The 22,180-nt window shown below is 41.0% G+C and overlaps 1 protein-coding gene across 1 annotated transcript in view; it reads right to left on the reverse strand.

The window, feature by feature from the left end:
- The window catches only part of Eml6 (EMAP like 6), a 288,615-nt gene that overhangs the window by 166,005 nt on the left and 100,430 nt on the right, over positions 1-22,180 (reverse strand). Inside the window, 1 exon segment of the mRNA XM_032915924.1 lies at positions 4,933-5,092. Coding sequence (XP_032771815.1) covers positions 4,933-5,092 — 160 coding nt within the window.

Raw genomic sequence — 22,180 nt, forward strand, 5'->3', positions numbered from 1 at the left:
TGTCCAGAGGATTTCCTTGTATTTTTCCACTCCATCTGACCCTTACAATATGTCTGCTCCCTCGTCCACAATGGTGCTTAAGCCTGGAATGTATCAAATACGTTCGTTCCATTTAGCAATCTTCAGTCTCCTATTTTCTGTGTCTTGGACAGTTGTGATCTCTGTGTTAATCGCCATCTACTGCAAAAAGAAACTTCTCTGATGAGGGTTTAGAGATGCGTAAATACTTTGGAAATTTAATAAACCTCCATAAATCTTAGCTTTCTCATTTGTGAAATGAGTACAAAATTAGCATTTACCTTGTCAAACTGCATGAGTTACGGGAAATCACAGAAATCCAATGGTTATGACTACGGTAATAGAGAGATACGTGGGCTCACATTTCTCATGAATACGTTTCAAAGTTATTACCTGCCTGTCATGTTGCTGTGATAAAATACCTGATTAAAGCAACTTCAGAAGGGAGACTTTGATTTGGTTCACAGTTCTAGGGATACAGTATATTGTGACAGGAGCAGGTGACAGATGGTCTCAGTGCACCCAAAGTCAGGAAGCAAAAAGCAAAGAATGCTCATTCATATCTCTCTCTGTCTCTCTGTCTCTGTCTCTGTCTCTGTCTCTGTCTCTGTCTGTCTGTCTGTCTGTCTGTCTGTCTCTCTCTCTCTCTCTCTCTCTCTCTCTCTCTCTCTCTCTCTCTCTTTCTCTCCTTCCCTCCCTCCCTCCCTCCCTCCTTTCTATTCAGTCTAAGGCACCAGCCCATGGAATGGCACTACCCACAGTTCAGGAGAGCTGTTCCACTTCAATTAACCCAATTTAGCTCACAAGCACACTAGAGGCTCATTTCTTAAGTGATTCAAAATTGTGTCTAGTTGACAATATTGACCATTTGCCCTCATCAACTTACACCCAAACAAACTACATTTCAGCCACAATCTTCTCCTTAGCCATACAGGTTCACAGTCAGCTATACAAATGTTTTCAGTTCAACATCAAAAATTCCCACCATAGTTGTTCACAGTTCTAACACTGTTAATAGGTATAATGGCCGAGTTTCTCCAGAGAGTCGAGCAAATTCTTACTATGAAGCCCTGAATAATTATTTTTTTTTAGAGGCACACTTCTAGTATGCAAAGGCACAGCATAAGCACTTGCATTCCAAAGGGGAGAATCGGGAAAGGTAAGCCAGGGAAGACTGAAACCCAGCAGGGAAAAGAACATGTCCTGAAGCTCGTGTCTGATATCTGGTGCTTGTGCCGGAATTTTCTGAGTCCTAAAAGACTTGGGTATCTTTACCCTCCAGCTCTGTTGCGTACAGCAGACATATTCTCTCTTGGCCTGGCTCTACTTTGTGCCTGAAGTTGTCCTCAACAGATGTCCCATGGTTGTGACATCTCTAATATTCTGGGATCTCCATTGTAACTGATGTTCCAGCTGCACAAAATGGCCTTTTCAGGGCCTCCTTGCAGGACCTATAAAATGATGCCTGGGCTCAGTGCTTCATCTCTCAAAGGTTTTACAACTAGTTCAAACTTGGATTTTCCATGTTTGCAAAAATATTACCATGCACACCACACTGCTAAATTCTGTGGGTCCTGGCTTCCTCGGATGATAGCCTCTGTTCTCTTACTCTGGGAAAACACTCTCCTGGCTTCCTCAGACAACCTCTGTATTCTTGCTCTGGGAAAAACACTCTCTTAGAATTTGCTTTCAAGGAACAGAAAACCCCTTTAGAGGCCTTCAAGGCAACAGGCTCCATTGTTTCAAATTAATTTGCATTTTCATGGTTGGGGTCTTTAATGAGTGGAGTCTTGCAGTGGAGTTTGTGGGGCAAGTTCTCAGTGTCCCAGTGCAGAGCTGTGGGCTCTTATGAACAGTTTCAGCCTCTTTTTTTCAGCACGCACCTTGGCAGCAACTTTGAACTTGGTTAAGGTGTTTTTCTCATCAAATTATGCATTTTAAAAATGATTTCTATTCCCATCATACCACAAGCTGAATGCTATCCTGCCTTGAACTTTGCTCCACCAAATACTCATTACTCTAATATTCAGCTTCACTCAAGGTCAGGACTCAGGTGGATGCAGCCAGGTTCGTTGCTAGAGCATCACATCAGTGACCTCTCATCCAGCTCCCAGTAGAGCTCTTACTCCTGTCTGAAGCCCTCTGAGCCAAATCTCTAATGTCCATGCTTCTCTTAGCAGTCTTGTGTTCCAAGGTCCGACCATACAGACATATTAAGTTCTGCTTACAATAATCAATGGTTTTTCTAGTACAAAGTTCCAGACTCTTAAAAAGAAATGAACTAAGTTATAAAACATGATTATTTTTATCAATACAAAGATATTGGAATGGATGAATATTATTCAGCTCATTTTTAATGGAAAATCAGTGAACAAACATTAGCAGTTACACTCACTTTTCCTGAATTTAAAATACAAAACAGAATAAAAGAAACCTGTTTTGCTCGTTTATGGTGACAGACCTCACAACTACCTGGGATAGCATTTCTTTTGCCTTTGCCAATTAGGAGGTAATGATGAGTCTGTCATTTCCTCAGTTTTATTGGAGTTCAGTGAACTCCGTCCAGAGAATACAGCAGGTCTGAAGAAATAAGCGTCAGCAAACCAAGATATCCATTGCAGCTAACAGGTTCCTTTTCTCGATCGACAGCTAAAACCCCCATGTCCACACAGCTCCCCACCTGCCAAAGTAGAACTTCAAGAGAAACAGCCAGGACTCCAAAAGAAAATGGATGAATAAAATGGGAAAAAGGAATAAGTAAAAAAGAACAAAGAACTCATAGTTACAGCTGGATTTCTCTCCAGTGCAAAGCATGTTTGTGACAGTGTGAAACAAATTTTGGTATAGGTGCTTGTTAAAATATATTAAAAAGTGAGAGAATATGCACGTGAGTGGGCATATCAGCCTACATCTGTGACCATTCACACTATGCATAACTGATTCAGTTCAGCCATTCATATCCATTCTAGTTCTCAGAAGAAAAATGAATAAGGACTATGCTCTCTCACAACAGCAGAAGATGGCACAATATTAATTACCTTAAAATGGTTCAAGTCAGGTCAACCCATAGAGGGGTTTTCCTTCACTCCTAATTTGGGTGACTGTCTATGTACAATTTCACAGGTTTTTCTGTGACACTGACTTACAGAATTAACACTGGAATTAGCTAAACACTGAATAAAATAATTGCTATAGAAAGGAAGAATGAGACTGCAGAAGGGACGCTGTGTAGGAACAGGATGAAGGCTGGAGAAAAAAAGCTGTAAGTTTAGCTGTAAGTTAACTGTGAATGCAGCTGGACCCAGGATAAGACCTCTGTGCTCCCATTCACCCTTTAAAGATACATTAGCCTCCTTTCTGCCAGTGTTATTGTACGTCCAAGGAAGAAGGCATAACTTGTGGGGACTGGGAATGTTTCATACCTATGTGGTGTTTTCAAGAGGGCAAAGCAGGCAAATAGTGAGCTTGAGATGAGGATTGGAACATGACCCAGGGTGTGCAGTCCACCCTGACTTACCTGAGTATGCGGAGAATGTGAGTAGGAAAGCTGGTTATCAGAGGATGCTCACCTATAGTGTTTGTACTTTGTTTGATGCTACTTTAAGCTTTGCTGGCTTTAAGATACTTTGACATTTTCTGCTGGTGAAATGAATCACTAAGAAAGTGTGCAGAAGAAGCTGGAGAGAGGGTTAAGTGGCCGTGAGTACTTGCTTGGGCTCTAGGATCTCAGATTGTTTCCCAGCAACCATGTAGTGGCTCACAACCATCTCTACCTCTAGTTCTACGGATTTGATGCCTTCTTCTGAACTCCAGGCATGAATGTGGTACACATACATACATATAGATAAAATAGTAATATATGTTGAGAAATTAATTCAGACAGTGTTTGAATAATATTATACACAGAGTCGAATGCTAGCAGCAAACCACTGAACTGAGAATGGGGTCCCTGTTGGAGGAGTTAGAGAAAGGATTGAAGGACCTGAAGGGGCTTGCAACCCATTAGAACAACAATAACAACCAACCAGAGCTCCCAGGGACTAAACTACCATCCAAAGAGTACACATGGACTGACCCATGGCTCCAGCTGCATATGCAGCAGAGGATGGGCCTTGTTGGGCACCAGTGGGAGGAGAAGCCCTTGGTCTTGCCAAGGCTGGACCCCCAGTATAGGGGAGGTGGTTGGGGAGGGGGAACACCCTCATAGAAGAAGAGGAGGGAGATGGGATAGGGGCTTATGTCCGGGAAACAGGGAAAGGGAATAACATTTGAAATGTAAATAAAAATATCCCATTAAAAATAAATAAATAAATAAATAAATAAATAAATTAATTAATTACAAATGGCTCTGACTTGGAGTGTAGAGGGCTGGGCCTGAAAGTGAAGGGTGAAATACATATGAGAGATTTTAAAAAGGAAAGTATAAACACACAGGAATTGTTGACTGCTTGAATTAGAAGGGGACTGGTAGATGGAAAGAAGAAGGAATAAGAAGTAACCTCAACGTAGAATCAAAAGGAGTCTTGAATTTATTCCTAGGAGGTGCACTGACCACCTGAAACCCAAAACAACATTTGACCAGGATGTGAGGTCTGTGCAAGTGGCTTGGTTCAGCCTGTGTCCCAGGTGGGATGGTAATAGCAGGTGAGGAGATCAGAGTGCTGAACCCTACCGGACCTGACTTTAGGAGTTCCTTTGTGGGCTTTTAAATCAGACAGAGAAGTGGGACTAGCAAAGCCGAAGCCAGAGCCTGTGGAGAGGGATGTGCCAACACCTCACGCTTGAAAAGGAGCCAGCAAATGAGGCCTCCTAGAAAGCTGCCAACGGGAAGCAGCGAATGTCGGTAGCCGTGTTACAATTTTAGGTAAAGTTTAAGGACTCATTAAAGAAAACAGGAATTAAAAAGATACGCACCTGTCCGTCCGAGTCAAAAGCCAGGCATGCAACTCCATGTGTATGAACATCTTTAAGAATAGACACAGTCTGGACAGTATAGGAGTCCCATATGCATATATATGGCTCCTTCCCAACTTGGCCAGTTGCAATCAGAGTTTTATCTGGGTGTAAGGCAAGGCTGAAAAAGAAAAAGGCCTCTTTTCACATTCTCTATTTGAACAAAAGCCAATATATATTGATCATCCTTTACTCCAATTTGTTTATTTTAAATCTTCAAACCAATGATCTCAGAACAAAGAGTCTATCTGTTCCCAAAGCAGCCAACTGCCTGATTTTTATAAATTAAAGTATTCAGCTTTGGCAAGATAAGCCTAGTAAATCTGGATGAGCATTTTTATCTAGTTTTACCTACTCAGTTACCTTAAAATCTATATTAACCACATGGTCTTAATTCTCTAATAACATATTTTATATGGTCCCATCATTTTAGTTAAGTTGTATTTACTTACAGATTTTCAAACTATTAAGCATTCAACCTAGCTTTTGACTTTAATTTTAAAAAATGCTGTTACTAGAGTGGGTGAGCCAGCCCTGAGGACAGATCAAGGGAGAGCTGGCCCAGGTGGGGGTAAGAGACGCCCTCTGACTCTTGGCTCCTCTCCATATGAGGCAGTCTGGAGAGCTGACTCTAGGGTCATGAGAATGGGAAGAGCTGACCCTGGGGTTATGAGAGCATTGAACTACCCAGCCCCTCATCAACAGCAGCACTCAAGAGAGCTGGTTCTGCACCTCATCTGGGCAGCACAGTAGAGCTGTCCCCAGTGGAGGGGGTACAGGTGAGCAGGTTCCAAGTGCATGTGTGTGGGAGAACTGTCCCTGTCCCTGCCCCTTGTCTGGCATGAGGTGGGGTGGCTCTGGAGGTGTAGGTGCAGGTGAGTTGGCTCCAAGGAATAAGAGAGGGGAGAGAGCTGACCCTGCCTCTGGCCAATGGCCACATTGGGTGGCCTAGCCAGAGCAGTGTTAGAGAACTTATCCTGGTGGTGGGGATAAGGAAGAACATGCAGGCTGACCAGTTCAGCTACACCCAGGATCAGATCCAGGACTCTGAATTGGCCCATCCAAAAATCCTATTATCTGCTAATGGTTGAGATGAATGAAAGCGCCAGTCCCGCTGTTCCAAAGGTGCAAGGTCTCTGTGACTCAGGGCAACAACAGGATAACCAGGAGCAGTTCCAGTGAGGATTTAGTATTGATGGTGTCACGGAAGCCAGGTATCTCTAACCAGACCAAAGGCTTAGTGCAATGAACATTTGCAAGTGAATATGTGTGGACAGAGGGACATTCTGTGGAACACACTGACACACTGCAGCTTCCACAATGAGACAGACGTTCTCTATGCTTTGTTGTTGTTGTTGTTGTTGTTGTTGTTGTTGTGTGTTTTATTTTGTGGGTGAGGTTGCAGTGGTAAAGGGTGGATATGAAGGGACAAGGAAATGAACAGGACTGGGATGCATGATGTGAAAATTACAACAAATCAATAAAAAGTAAAAAAAAAAAAAAACTCTTGTTGTTAAGAGGAAATTCACTTTTCCATTAATAAAACAGGCTTTCAGAAACACAAGACAGATCCTCTTCTCATTAGGATTCCAAAGCACAGAAAGGTCCCAAGTGTCCATTGTCATAGATTTTGCATTTGAAGTGAAAGTTTCTTTTATATAGGTCACTATGACACCAAGAGAACTGCAGATTATTAAATGTGTGGCTTGTGGACTAGTTTTCTTTTATAGTTCTAGCAAAATAAAATGTCATTAAATAACAAGCCATATTTCATGGCACCTGCAGCAGTCAAGAGCGGAGTGCAAGGGAGTGAAGCTGGGAAAATCATCGTGTCCAACAGTGTGTAAAGAAGACAACAATGTGTAAACAAAGACTGGTGCTGGAAATCGAGGGGGAAAATGGCAAGGCCCAAACATGATACTTTATCAATCTGTAAATCTAGCCTGTTCAGCTCTCCACCTAAGCCGTAGGGGTGCATACACATACACATACACTAAATAACTAAATCTGACTTAAAAGTGAGTCTGACATGTAACAAGTAGGCTCTTTAAAACACATCTTCAAGGGTTGGTAAGATGGTCTTGAGGGTGAAGGCACTTGCCTCCAAAGCTGGAATCCTGAGTTGAGTCTTCAAACCACCAACACAGTGACAGGAGATATAAGTGATTCCTACAAGTTGTCCTCAGAATTCTACACATGCACCACGACGTGTGTGTACCCATGTACATACACAAGTGAATAAATAAATAAGTAAATGCAACATGGATATAAATATAGTTTTAAAATGTTATTTTAAAACATATATCCTCATGCATTTTTATTTTTTCCATCTTTATTAAATTGGATATTTCTTATTTACAGTCCCTTTCCCGATTTCCAGGCCAACATCCCCCTAGCTCCTCCCCCTCCCCTTCTATATGAGTGTTCCCCTTCCCATCCTACCCCCATTAACCACCCTCCCCCCAAGAATCCCGTTCACTGGGGATTCAACCTTGGCAGGACCAAGGGCTTCCCCTTCCACTGGTGCCCTTACTAGGCTATTCATTGCTACCTATGCAGCTGGAGCCCAGGGTCAGTCCATGTATAGTCTTTGGGTAGTGGCTTAGTCCCTGGAAGCTCTGGTTGCTTGGCATTGTTGTTCATATGGGGTCTCAAGCCCCTTCAGCTCCTTCAGACCTTTCTCTGATTCCTTCAATGGGGGTCCCATTCTCAGTTCAGTGGTTTGCTGCTGGCATTCGCCTCTGTATTTGCTGTATTCTGGCTGTGTCTCTCAGGAGAGATCTACATCCAGTTCCTGTCAGCCTGCACTTCTTTGCTTCATCCATCTTACTCATGCATCTTTATAATGAAGTAATAAAAAGACAACTCATAGGAAAGTGGATCTCCTAACAAGAGGTTGATAGGGACTTGAACTCCTTTTAAGGTCAGAGAGCACTTCCCTTGTTAGTTGAGAGATGATTTTGGTCCAAAAGGTGTTTTCTCATAGTTTGGTTAGAATTTTTCTGTGTCTGATATTTAATAGTATTTACATATGTTCATTAGGTTTCTGTTATCATAAATAACTAAGATCACCAGTATATACAAATAAATTATGTATTTGGCCTCAGATTTATTACTTTTACTTTGTGAGTACTTGTCCCTGCATTGTGGTGGAAGCAAAATGGCTCCTCTCACAGCTGGGAAGGAAAAACAAAGGAAAGAGGCAGAGTGCCTTAGCTCTATCAAGGCTTCTTGCCTTGAAAACGCTCTCTAGAGTCTTCTTAAAAGCTCCACTTGAATTCCTGATCTTTCCAGGACTTTTATCATGAACAGGTGTAGAATTTTGTCAAATGCTTTCTCAACATCTAATGAAAAGATCATGTGGTTATTTTCTTTGAGTTTGTTTATATAGTGGATTACGTTGAAGGATTTCCATATATTGAACCATCCCGGCATCCCTGGGATGAAGCCTACTTGATCATGATAGATGATCCTTTGATGTCTTCTTGGATTCAGTTTATGAGAACTTTATTGAGTATTTTTGCATCGATATTCATAAGGGAAATTGGTCTGAATTTCTCTTTCTCTGTTGGGTCTTTGTGTGGTTTAAGTATAAGCATAATTATGTCTTCATAGAGGGAACTTGGTTATCTATGTTGTGGGATAGTTTGGACAGTGTTGGTATGAGGTCTTCTACGAAGGTCTGATAGAATTCGTCACTAAACCCATCTGGTCCTGGGCTCCTTTTGTTGGGAGACTTTTAATAACTGCTTCTATTTCTTTATGAGCTATGGGGTTGTTTAGATGGTTTAAATATAATTTTGGTACCTGGTATTTGTCTAAAAAAATGTCCATTTCCTCCAGATATTCAAGTTTTGTTAAATATATGCTTTTGTAGTAGGATCTGATGATTTTTTTTAATTTCCTCAGATTCTGTTGTTACACCTCCCTTTTCAGTTCTGACTTTGTTAATTTGGATACTGTCTCTGTGCCCTCTGGTTAGTCAGGCTAAGGGTTTATCTATCTTGCTGGTTTTCTCAAAGAACCAGCTTTTGGTTCTGTTGATTCTTTGTATAGTCCTTTTTGTTTCTACTTGGTTGATTTCAGCCTTCCTCTACTCAAAGGATAAACAGGCTGAGAAAGAAATTAAGGAAATGACACCCTTCACAATAGTCCCAAATAATATAAAGTACCTCGGTGTGACTTTAACCAAGCAAGTGAAAGATCTGTATGACAAGAATTTCAACTCTCTGAAGAAAGAAATTGAAGAAGATCTCAGAAGGTGGAAAGACCTCCCATGCTCACGGACTAGCAGGATTAATATAGGAAAAATGTCCATTTTGACAAAAGCAATCTACAGATTCAATGCAATCACCATCAAAATTCCAACTCAATTCTTCATAGAGTTTGAAAGAGCAATTTTCAAAGTCCTTTGGAATAACAAAAAGCAAAAACTATCCTCAACCATAAAAGAACTTCTGGGGGAATCACCATCCCTGACCTCAAGCAGTATTACAGAGCAATAGTGATTAAAAAAAAAAAACTGCATGGTACTGGTACAGAGAGAGGCAGCTAAATCAGTGGAATAGAATTGAAGACCCAGAAATGAACCCACACACCTATGGTCACTTGATCTTTGACAAAGGAGCTCAAACCATCCAATGGAAAAAAATAGCATTTTCAACAAATGGTGCTGGTTCAACTGGAGGTCAGCATGTAGAAGAATACAAATCGATCCATTCCTATCACCCTGTACAAAGCTTAAGTCCAAGTGGATCAAGGACCTCCACATCAAACTAATAGAAGAAAAAGTGGGGAAGAGTCTCAGTCACATGGGCACTGGGGAAAATTTCCTGAACAAAACAGCAATAGCTTATGTTCTAAGATCAAGAATAAACAAATGGGATCTCATAAAACTGCAAAGCTTCTATAAGGCAAAGGACACTGTCATTAGAACAAAAGGGCAACCAACAGATTAGGGAAAGATCTTTACCAATCCTACATCTGATAGAGGGCTGATATCCAAAATATACAAAGAACTCAAGAAGTTCGACTCCCTATTTAAAAAACGGGGTACATTGCTAAACAAAACATTCTCAACTGAGGAATATCAAATGGCTGAGAAAAATACCTAAATAAATGCTCAACATCCTTAGCCATCAGGGAAATGCAAATCAAAACAACCCTGAGATACTACCTCACGCCAGTCAGAATGGCTAAGATAAAAAACTTAGATGACAACAGATGCTGATGAGATTGTGGAGAAAGAGGAACACTCCTCCATTGTTGGTGGGATTGCAAACTGGTACATCCAGTCTGGAAATTAGTCTGGAGGTTCCTCAGAAAATTGAACATTGCACTACCTGAGGACCCAGCTATACCTCTCCTGGGCATATACCCAAAAGATGCTCCAACATACAACAAAGACATATGCTCCACTATGTTCATAGCAGCCTTTTTTATAATAGCCAGAAGCTGTAAAGAATCCAGATGCTCTTCAACAGAGGAATGGATACAGAAAATGTGGTACATCTACACAATGGAGTACTACTCAGCTATCAAAACAATGACTTCACAAAATTCATAGGCAAATGGATTGAACTAGAAAATCATCCTGTGTGAAGTAACCCAATAACAGAAAAACACACATGGTATGCATATTAGCCCAAAAGCGTGAATCATCCAAGATACAATAGACAGACCACATGAAGCTCAAGAAGAAGGATGACCAAAGTGCTGATGCTTCACTCCTTCTTAAAAGGGGGAACAAAAATATTCATAGGAGGGGACATGGAGGCAGAATTTGGAGCAGTGACTGAAAGAACAGCCATTCAGAGCCTCCCCCACATGTGCCATATGTCTGTGTGTGTGTGTGTGTGTGTGTGTGTGTGTGTGTGTGTGTGTGTACAGTCACCAAGACTAGATAAATTTGATGAAGCTAAGAAGGGCATGCTGACAGGGACTGGATATAGATGTCTCCAGAGAGACACAGCCAGAGCATGTCAAATACAGAGGCAAATGCTAGCAGCAACCCATTGAACTGAGAACCAGACCCCCATTGGAGGAGTTAGAGAAAGGTTTGAAAAGGATGAAGGGACTTGCAACCCCATAAGAACAACAATGTCAACCAACCAGAGGTTCCAGGGACTAAACCACTACCCAAAGACTGTACATGGACTGACCCATGGCTCCACCTACATATGTAGCAGAGGATGGCCTTCTTTGACACCAATGGAAGGAGCAGCCCTTGGTCCTGCCAAGGTTGGAGCCCCCCCCCATTGTAGGGGGAATGTCGGGGAGGCAGGAATGGTGGTTGGTTGGGGAGGGAACAGCCTTATAGAAGAAGGGGAGGGGGATGGAATAGGTGACTTATGTCCAGGAAAACAGTAAAGGGAATAACAATTGAAATATAAATTTAAAAAATCCAATAAAAAAAGCTCCACTATCACAATAGCTATCCTAGAAAACTGTCAAAAGATTATGAAGTGCTCTATTAATGACATGAATGAAAGCGTCTGTGAAACTCCTATCTATGACACAATAGCATATCCTAAGCAATGCTTTTGCTATAACTTTAGGGATTTGATATATCAAGTACACAAATAGAAAAACACAACAGTGCTTTATTTCAAGGTGCCCCTAAAAAGGAATGTCAGGCATTATACATGGTGACATAAAAGATGGAGAATGAGTATCCAGCCTCCCAAGACACCATGGACTGCCCGACTTTATATAACATATAGGTGTGAGAGGACCTTCGTTGTGAGAAGACAATTTTCAAAGTCTGGTAAGGGCAGGAAATGATATGGGTATATCAGGAAGCTCAGAAAATATCTTGACAAGGCCAGGAAGTTAGGTTACGGCAGAACACACATGAAGGCTTCCATGTGATGGACTGGACGGAAGATCTGAGAAGTCTACAGTGAGGGGAGAAATGGTTGTAACTCTTCCTAGGTCTTAGTGGGAACTGCACAGGTTAGCACCATGATTGGAGACCTACCAGTTATGAAGAAAATAATTTGGCTGACTGTATGCTTAGTGAGGGGAGAACCTTTTCTTCATTATCTTGACAGTTTCTGGGCTATCTCCTGGTAAAGTAAGCATTACAGAATGCTTTGCTGAAGATGCTCATTGATATTGCTAATAATTCGGCTGCCACAATCTCTCCTGTGGGTCACATGTTCTACTCAGGGACTGGGAAAGAAAGAGGAAGGGTATACCACCCCCTGAATGGCTAGAGACAACCCAAGAGACACAACTCACTTACTGCACCATGGCCTCTATTTTAAATGACTGAGATAGTTGGAGATTCTTGGGATTCGAAGCAGCTGGGGTGGAACAGGACCCTTGTGTTTTCTCAGCTCTTTGAATGAGGAAAATTATTGAAAGAAATGGGTGTGAACAACATTTAAAGAGGCTATTATGGTTTAGATATGAAGTATTCTCCAATGTGCAGTGAAGGATTGATTCCTATTACAGCAAGGTTTTGGAAGGTGAGTTGCGAGGGTTTTGACTTAATCAGTGGATTAAACCATCAATGGGTTCAAATATTGAGAAGTGGCTCCAGAAACCTGGGAGTGGCGGGTAGCTGGAGGAAGTTCACTGGAGGCTTGTCTTTTCTCTGGTATTTTCCTCTACTTCCTGGCCACCATTACTCCATATCCTTTTGCTATAACATTCTTCCTTACCATGAGTCCAGATCAATGGGCCTTGTAAACATGGACTGAAATCTTCGAAACCGTACTCGAAATAAGTATGGTTCCGCTTCTTTCCTCAGCTGTTTCGTTATAGTGACAAACAAAAATGGCAGAGAGACTTTCATGATTTAGACTTACTGGTCGAAATTACTCAGTATCACTACCAAACACTCCTGTTTGAACATATAGTACTTTTACTGTGGAGTTAACTGTCTCAGATGTTCTCTTATACCCATACATTTACTAGATGGATTTAAAATCTCCCATTGCAATGAATTTTTAAAATCAAAATTTTTTTTTTGTTTTTCTTGAAACTATCTCTTCCCAGCCCATGATTCTCATTTCTACAGGTTCCTTCTTTACCACTGAGTACAATAAAAGGTAAGCTCTTTCTCCTTTTCTAAGCCCCAAGTCTCAGGCTTCCTTCTCCAGCTTGCATGCAATGTGTGCCTCTTAGAACAGGGGCTGGGAATGTAGCTCAATGGAAGACTGGCTGAGTGATTGCCGGGCACGCACAAATCCCAGGGCTCAGACTCCAGCACTAAAAACAGATAGAACAGAAATGATGATGCCTCTCTGCGACAGATGGTTTGCTTAGCATACCATGAGATACTAGGTTCAATCCCTTAGCATCAGAACGAGTACAGGCAACAGAACCATGGAGGACAGCCCGCATTTACTTTAGCCTTTGGCACTTCTTTGCTGGCTTCCCTGAAACTCCACTCCTCTCTTCTGGTAACTAATTGACACCATCCATGCATCCCCTAGAACACAGGCAAATTGAATTAACATTTATCTTAAATTTGTTAGTTTCATAGCACTTTCAAAGCTTCATAAGGTTAAGAAAAACCTCATGAACTTCAACAACTGGATTATTAAGAATATAATCTGTAGCATCAGCATGTTGTTTAGAGCAACTCAATGTGGTTTAGGCTACCATAGGTCTCTAGCCCCCTTTCCTCACGCCTCTGAATTTATAAATTCAAGGACTCCAAGGAGAACTATTTCCAGTGGCTGTGGGAAACCCAGCCCTAATAGATATATCTTTGATGAAGCTCTTGCATCTAAGGGTCAGAAGAGGGGACAGAAAGCTTGTAAGAACCAGAGGACCAGAAATTCTGTTGTAAGACCGTGTCTCTGAGAAATGACTGCCTAACAGACCTGAACAATAGCAATATCAATAGATATGCCAAGGCAAAGGTGGGTGGGAATTCTATGGGGTCCAACCCCTTAACAAAGAACAGCAGCAGGCAAGCAATGACTCATGAGGGAGAATTAGCCTTTCCCAAGGATGCGTTCCCTAACTACTTATGCAGCACAATAGGTCAGCCCTAAAATCGTGCACATAAATCACAAACATGAATCCAGTAGGTTATAGTTATTATTTGTGCATGAATACACGCTTCCTTGTGTGTGTGTGTGGGTGTGTGTGTGTGTCTTTGTGTCTGTGTCTGAGTGTGTATAAAATAATAATGAAAGAGAAAACTCCACCAATTTGAGAAAATTTGGGTATAGAACGTGAGATGGGCTGGAGGGAGGGGATATAAGAGGGATTAGATATAGCAAATGAAACAGGGAAAGTGATGTAATATATCTTAATTAAAATATTTTTAAATATAAAAATATATTTTAAAATAAATAATAGTTTTTAAAGAATCTTTTAAAACTATCAAAACAACAGAATCTTCTTTCCTAATCCCAAAATACCTTAATGTCAGTCCAGAAGCATTTTAAAGAATGGGTGTATTTCTATGAATGGATTCTCCTCATATAAAACCAAGCCTATCTCTTTATACATCATAAAGGGTCTTTGCTCCTTCTATAGAGTGTTCCATGCCTAAGCAGCTACCCCACAGTAATGCCTATAAACCAACCATCAGAGTAGGACATGGACATCCGCTATGAGGAAAGGTACTGTCTCCTGAACTTTTCCACATGGGACAAGATTTCACTCGGGAAAGCAAGTCCTTTGTCTTCCCATAAGGAAAGCACTCCAGCAGAAAGTATTGGCACCCTGCAATGTGTTTCAAGCAAAGGCTTGTCTCCTCACTCACCATAGCTCTGCTGGGATTCACTCTGAAATGGACCACATCCCTGGTCTCACCTACATTTCAAGTCTATCTGACAGCTCAGAGTCCATATATCTAACTCTTTGCTGTCCTAAGAAAATCTGGACCTCTTTACCAATCTCACATAATGGTATGTGACAATGGCTGTGTCATACTATTAAAATAAACTGACTCCTGTCATCAGAGGTCTTAATCAAAGGGAGGCTGATTCTACACCCACACTGAGCAGTTTGGTGTGGTTTTCCTTTCCCTTCCCTGCTTGGCTTATTGCATCTAGTGTATTATACACATAGCAACAAGAAACAGACAAAGCTTTGAGAGACTGATTGCCTCTGTGTGTATATAAATTGAGTTCCCATGGGAAATCCCATCTTCCGTTACCATGGCAATAGAAAGCCCTGCAGAGGAAGACTTCCACCAACCTATCCAGGAGGAGAAATTGATTTGTTTCTGTAGCAGGCCAGGAGTGCAGAGCCTATCTTCCTGATGTCAGACAGTCTCATAATGATTTCCAGATCATTGAGGAGGGAAAATGAAAATTAACAGGGCTATGGAAAGGAAGCCTTGTTTATCAGGTTGGACAAAGCCCCCTCATTAGCAATAATCATTCTTGATCATCTGATATAAAATACATTGTTTGAAAATCCAATTATTTCAAATAAATAGTGTGAGTACTTGTACTAAATGCTGCAATTTAAAAATGTTCTTGTCTCTAATATACCTTTGAAACCTCATTTCCCTGTTACCCAGGGAACTTGGTGCTCCTCTCGGTGATGCCTCAATGGTGGTCCAGGTCACTGGGCTGAAACAAGGAGACTGTGGCTGTGTGGACTCAACAGGGAGTCGCCAAGGCCCAGTGGAGGTGCATTGAAAAGATGGAAACCACAAAAGCGGGCTTGATTTGAACACCAGGACACTACATTAGCAGAACCTAAGGCAGGGAAAGGTGTGCACTAATTTCAGTTCCTAGGGATGTGTCCATCATGAGGACACTGTTCTCTTTTAATACCATGTGTTGGTATCAGGAACCGCTTTCACCTACAGCAGTGATGTCACTGCAGGGATCCGCCAATCTGTTGCCATGGCAATGACTATACATTCCCAGCATACATTTGGTTTAGCTCCCACCTTCACCTGGGAGCAGTTTAAATAAACATCACAGTTAATATTACAGTTTAAATAAAATGCAGACCCTTCCTGCTCTCTCTCTCTCTCTCTCTCTCTCTCTCTCTCTCTCTCTCTCTCTCTCCTTCACTTTTTCTCCTTTTCTCTCTCTCCCCACTTCTGTCTCCATTGTCCTCCATAAACCTCTTCCACGTGGAACCATATTGGCCTGGTGTGGTCTGTTCCGGCATGAGTCTCGATTCTATCACAACACCATGGAGAGCGGCTCTCCTTCCAGGTGGGCTTGGTTGGGCAAATGGGAGTGAGGATCACTCAGTGAGACTAAGAAACCATTCCATTTTCCCAAACTGCATAAGCTCTTGTACTCCATACTCCACAGTAGAGCAGGGTCCCACAAACTGAACTTCACCACATGTATGATAAATTCTACATCCAATGAGATTTTATGTACTTAAAGATAAATATAATACCCAATACCTATGTGCCATACTCATACTGCTGTGGAGCTCCATTCCAGGAACACCACCACACTGTACTAAAGAGCAATTACGACTGCTATGACTGAGGCCTGGGGTCAGAGCATGCAGTGGCTTTGAGGAAGCCAGATTAGACAGGCTATCACAGCACGTCTCAACCTGTGGGTCCTGACCGTTTGTGGAGGTCAAAGGGCCCTTTCACAGAGGTCACATAAGGCCACTAGAAAACACAGATATTTATATTAGAATTCACAACAGTAGAAAATTACAGTCATGAAGTAGCAGCTAAAATAATTTTGTGATGGCAGGGTCACTACAATACGAAAATTGTATTACGATCCCTACCATTAGGGAAGTTGAGAAACCACTAGGCTAGTGGTAACTGACAGTTCAGCTTTAACTAATTACTAAATAGCCACTGTTAAAAGTTCTATAAAGGAGCTGGAGAGATGGCTCAGTGGTTAAGAGCACTGGCTGCCCTTCCTGAGGTCCTGAGTTCAATTCCCAGCAACCACATGGTGGCTCACAACCATCTGTATGGAATCTGATGCCCTCTTCTGGCGTGTCTGAAGTGTTCTCACATTCATAAAATAAATAAATAATTTTAAAAACAGAATAAAATAAAAAGTTCTATAAATATAATTAAATAAACCATATTAAAAACAAAGGTAATATACTAAAACCTCACAAATATCTGAGGCCACTAGCTTCTATCCTGTCTGAATGACAGAAATACTACAGTGTGCTGCAACATTTCTTCCCAGATCCACTTCACTACCACATTGGTAGCTTACATTCACACATGGCAGGAGGCTCTGCATTATAAAAATAAATAAATATTATAAATCAAGACTTTGTATATTGTCTTGGTGACTGTCTTAAGACATTAAAATAATGAGCACTGCAGAAGCTATTATATAGTTCAGCAAGAAGAAGATATAATTATATAGTTATATCATTATCACATGACTAAGGTTCCCAAATATGTCTTGTTTTATCAATTAGATTATAAACTAACATTTGTAGTAGAACTACATTTATTGACAGTGTGTGTGTGTGTGTGTGTGTGTGTGTGTGTGTACGTAAAACCCAGGACCTTGTACATGTAGATAAAATATATGGGCAGTTCAAGAATTTTCTGAATCATGTGGTAACAAAGTATCAATTCCTTATCTAATTTTGATAAACCATGGTTCAATGTAACCACAGGGTGACACAATGACAGTAGTTCAGCAATAATCAATGAAATTATTCTATGAGAGAATTGATTTGCTATACTGCATTTATAATAGACTTACCTATTTATTTATATTATTTATAAAGTAGGTACCATAAAGAAGACACACACACACACACACACACACACACACACACACACACACACACACACACTTATAGGGGACTCCTGAACATGTGTGCAGGCTTATTTTCTCAGTGTGCTGGCTGTTAAACAGAGGCCACACTATACACAGCACTTTTCTTCCATGGTATGTTCTTAGCCTTTTCTTCAAGGCCTAAACATCAGGGTGGATGGAAATATGATTTGCAATCAAACTAACGACAAAGCTCTGAAGAAGGGTATGAAAGTCAAACCTTTGCCTTTATAAAAAGTCAACGTAGCTTTCACTTTACAGTTTTTGGGCAAAATTGCCTTTTGTAAAGATGATGCTATGTAGCTCTCAGCCTGTGGATCAGGCTCTGCTGCAGGGTCTCTGCAGTCTTTTTTTTTTTTTTTTTTGTATTATTTTTTTTTATTAACTTGGTATTTCTTATGTACATTTGGCAAACATCCTTCCCTCCCCCCCTTCCTTATGGGTGTTCCCCTCCCCACCCTCCCCCCCTTGCCGCCCTCCCCCCGACAGTCTAGTTCACTGGGGGTTCAGTCTTAGCAGGACCCAGGGCTTCCCCTTCCACTGGGGCTCTTACTAGGATATTCATTGCTACCCTTTAGGTCAGAGGTCCCGGGTCAGTCCATTTATAGTCTTTTGGTAGTGGCTTTGTTCCTGGAAGCTCTGGTTGCTTGGCATTGTTGTACATATGGGTCTCAAGCCCCTTCAAGCTCTTCCAGTTCATTCTCTGATTCCTTCAACAGGGGTCCCGTTCTCAGTTCAGTGTTTTGCTGCTGGCATTCGCCTCTGTATTTGCTGTATTCTGGCTGTGTCTCTCAGGAGAGATCTACATCCGGTTCCTGTGGGTCTGCACTTCTTTGCTTCATCCATCTTGTCTAATTGGGTGGCTCTATGTATGGGCCACATGTGGGGCAGGCTCTGAATGGGTGTTCCTTCAGTCTCTGTTTTAATCTTTGCCTCTCTCTTCCCTGCCAAGGGTATTCTTGTTCCCCTTTTAAAGAAGGAGTGAAGCCTTCACATTTTGATCATCCGTCTTGAGTTTCATTTGTTCTAGGCCACTAGGGTAATTCAAGCATTTGGGCTAATAGCCACTTATCAGTGAGTGCATACCATGTATGTCTTTCTGTGATTGGGTTAGCTCACTCAGAATGATATTTTCAGTTCAACCATTTGCCTCTGAATTTCATAAAGTCGTTGTTTTTTATAATGAGTAATATTCCATTGTGTAGATGTACCACATTTTCTGTATCCATTCCTCTGTTGAAGGGCATCTGGGTTCTTTCCAGCTTCTGGCTATTATAAATAAGGCTGCGATGAACATAGTGGAGCACGTGTCTTTTTTATATGTTGGGGCATCTTTTGGGTATATGCCCAAGAGAGGTATAGCTGGATCCTCAGGCAGTTCAATGTCCAATTTTCTGAGAAACCTCCAGACTGATTTCCAGAATGGTTGTACCAGTCTGCAACCCCACCAACAATGGAGGAGTGTTCCTCTTTCTCCCATCCTCGCCAGCATTTGCTGTCACCTGAGTTTTTTTGATCTTAGCCATTCTCACTGGTGTGAGGTGAAATCTCAGGGTTGTTTTGATTTGCATTTCCCTGATGACTAAAGATGTTGAACATTTCTTTAGGTGTTTCTCAGCCATTCGGCATTCCTCAGCTGTGAATTCTTTGTTTAGCTCTGAACCCCATTTTTTAATAGGGTTATTTGTGTCCCTGTGGTCTAACTTTTTGAGTTCTTTGTATATTTTGGATATAAGGCCTCTATCTGTTGTAGGATTGGTAAAGATCTTTTCCCAATCTGTTGGTTGCCGTTTTGTCCTGACCACAGTGTCCTTTGCCTTACAGAAGCTTTGTAGTTTATGAGATCCCATTTGTCGATTCTTGATCTTAGAGCATAAGCCATTGGTGTTTTGTTCAGGAAATTTTTTCCAGTGCCCATGTGTTCCAGATGCTTCCTAGTTTTTCTTCTATTAGTTTGAGTGTGTCTGGTTTGATGTGGGTCCTTGATCCACTTGGACTTAAGCTTTGTACAGGGTGATAAGCATGGATCGATCTGCATTCTTCTACATGTTGACCTCCAGTTGAACCAGCACCATTTGCTGAAAAATGCTATCTTTTTCCATTGGATGGATTTGGCTCCTTTGTCCAAAATCAAGTGACCATAGGTGTGTGTGTTCATTTCTGGGTCTTCAATTCTATTCCATTGGTCTATCTGTCTGTCTCTGTACCAATACCATGCAGTTTTTATCACAATTGCTCTGTAATACTGCTTGAGTTCAGGGATAGCGATTCCCCCAGAAGTCCTTTTATTGTTGAGCATAGTTTTAGCTATCCTGGGTTTTTTGTTATTCCAGATGAATTTGCAAATTGTTCTGTCTAACTCTTTGAAGAATTGGATTGGTATTTTGATGGGGATTGCATTGAATCTGTAGATAAACTTTTGGCAGAATGGCCATTTTTTTACTATATTAATCCTGCCAATCCATGAGCATGGGAGATCTTTCCATCTTCTGAGGTCTTCTTCAATTTCTTTCTTCAAGTCTTGAAGTTCTTGTTGTACAAATCTTTTACTTGCTTGGTTAAAGTCACACCGAGGTACTTTATATTATTTGGGTCTATTATGAAGGGTGTCGTTCCCCTAATTTCTTTCTTGGCTTGTTTCTCTTTTGTGTAGAGGAAGGCTACTGATTTATTTGAGTTAATTTTATACCCAGCCACTTTGCTGAAGTTGTTAATCAGCTTTAGTAGTTCTCTGGTGGAACTTTGGGATCACTTAAATATACTATCATATCATCTGCAAATAGTGATATTTTGACTTCTTCTTTTCCGATCTGTATCCCCTTGACCTCCTTTTGTTGTCTGATTGCTCTGGCTAGAACTTCAAGAACTATATTGAATAAGTAGGGAGAGAGTGGGCAGCCTTGTCTAGTCCCTGATTTTAGTGGGATTGCTTCAAGTTTCTCTCCATTTAGTTTAATGTTAGCCACTGGTTTGCTGTATATGGCTTTTACTATGTTTAGGTATGGGCCTTGGATTCCTATTCTTTTCCAGGACTTTTATCATGAAGGGGTGTTGAATTTTGTCAAATGCTTTCTCAGCATCTAATGAAATGATCATGTGGTTTTGTTCTTTCAGTTTGTTTATATAATGGATCCGTTGATGGTTTTCCGATATTAAACCATCCCTGCATGCCTGGGATGAAGCCTACTTGATCATGGTGGATGATTGTTTTGATGTGCTCTTGGATTGGTTTGCCAGAATTTTGTTGGGTATTTTTGAGTTGATGTTCATAAGGGAAATTGGTCTGAAGTTCTCTTTCTTTGTTGGGTCTTTGTGTGGTTTAGGTATAAGAGTAATTGTGGCTTCATAGAAGGAGTTCGGTAGTGCTCCATCTGTTTCAATTTTGTGGAATAGTTTGGATAATATTGGTATGAGGGTCTTCTATGAAGGTCTGATAGAATTCTGCACTAAACCCGTCTGGACCTGGGCTCTTTTTGGTTGGGAGACCTTTAATGACTGCTTCTATTTCCTTAGGAGTTATGGGGTTGTTTAACTGGTTTATCTGTTCCTGATTTAACTTCGGCACTGGTATCTGTCTAGGAAATTGTCCATTTCCTGCAGATTTTCAAGTTTTGTTGAGTATAGGCTTTTATAGTAAGATCTGATGATTTTTTGAATTTCCTCTGAATCTGTAGTTATGTCTCCCTTTTCATTTCTGATTTTGTTAATTTGGACACCCTCTCTGTGTCCTCTCGTTAGTCTGGCTAAGGGTTTATCTATCTTGTTGATTTTCTCAAAGAACCAACTTTTGGTTCTGTTGATTCTTTCTATGGTCCTTTTTGTTTCTACTTGGTTGATTTCGGCTCTGAGTTTGATTATTTCCTGCCTTCTACTCCTCCTGGGTGTATTTGCTTCTTTTTGTTCTAGAGCTTTTAGGTGTGCTGTCAAGCTGCTGACATATGCTCTTTCCTGTTTCTTTTCTGCAGGCACTCAGCGCTATGAGTTTTCCTCTTAGCACAGCTTTCATTGTGTCCCATAAGTTTGGGTATGTTGTACCTTCATTTTCATTAAATTCTAAAAGTTTTTAATTTCTTTCTTTATATATCCTTGACCAGGTTATCATTGAGTAGAGCATTGTTCAATTTCCACCTATATGTGGGCATTCTTCCTTTATTGTTATTGAAGACCAGCTTTAGGCCGTGGTGGTCCGATATACGCATGGGATTATTTCTATCTTTCTGTACCTGTTGAGGCCCGTTTTTGACCAATTATATGGTCAATTTTGGAGAAAATACCATGAGGAGCTGAGAAGAAGGTATATCCTTTTTGCATTAGGGTAGAACGTTCTATAAATATCCGTTAAGTCCATTTGGCTCATGACTTCTCTTAGTCTGTCTAGGTCTCTGTTTAATTTCTGTTTCCATGATCTGTCCATTGATGAGAGTGGGGTGTTGAAGTCTCCTACTATTATTGTGTGAGGTGCAATGTGTGTTTTGAGCTTTAGTAAGGTT

Source organism: Rattus rattus, chromosome 11 (assembly GCF_011064425.1).
Source record: "Rattus rattus isolate New Zealand chromosome 11, Rrattus_CSIRO_v1, whole genome shotgun sequence".
Lineage (NCBI taxonomy): Eukaryota > Metazoa > Chordata > Mammalia > Rodentia > Muridae > Rattus > Rattus rattus.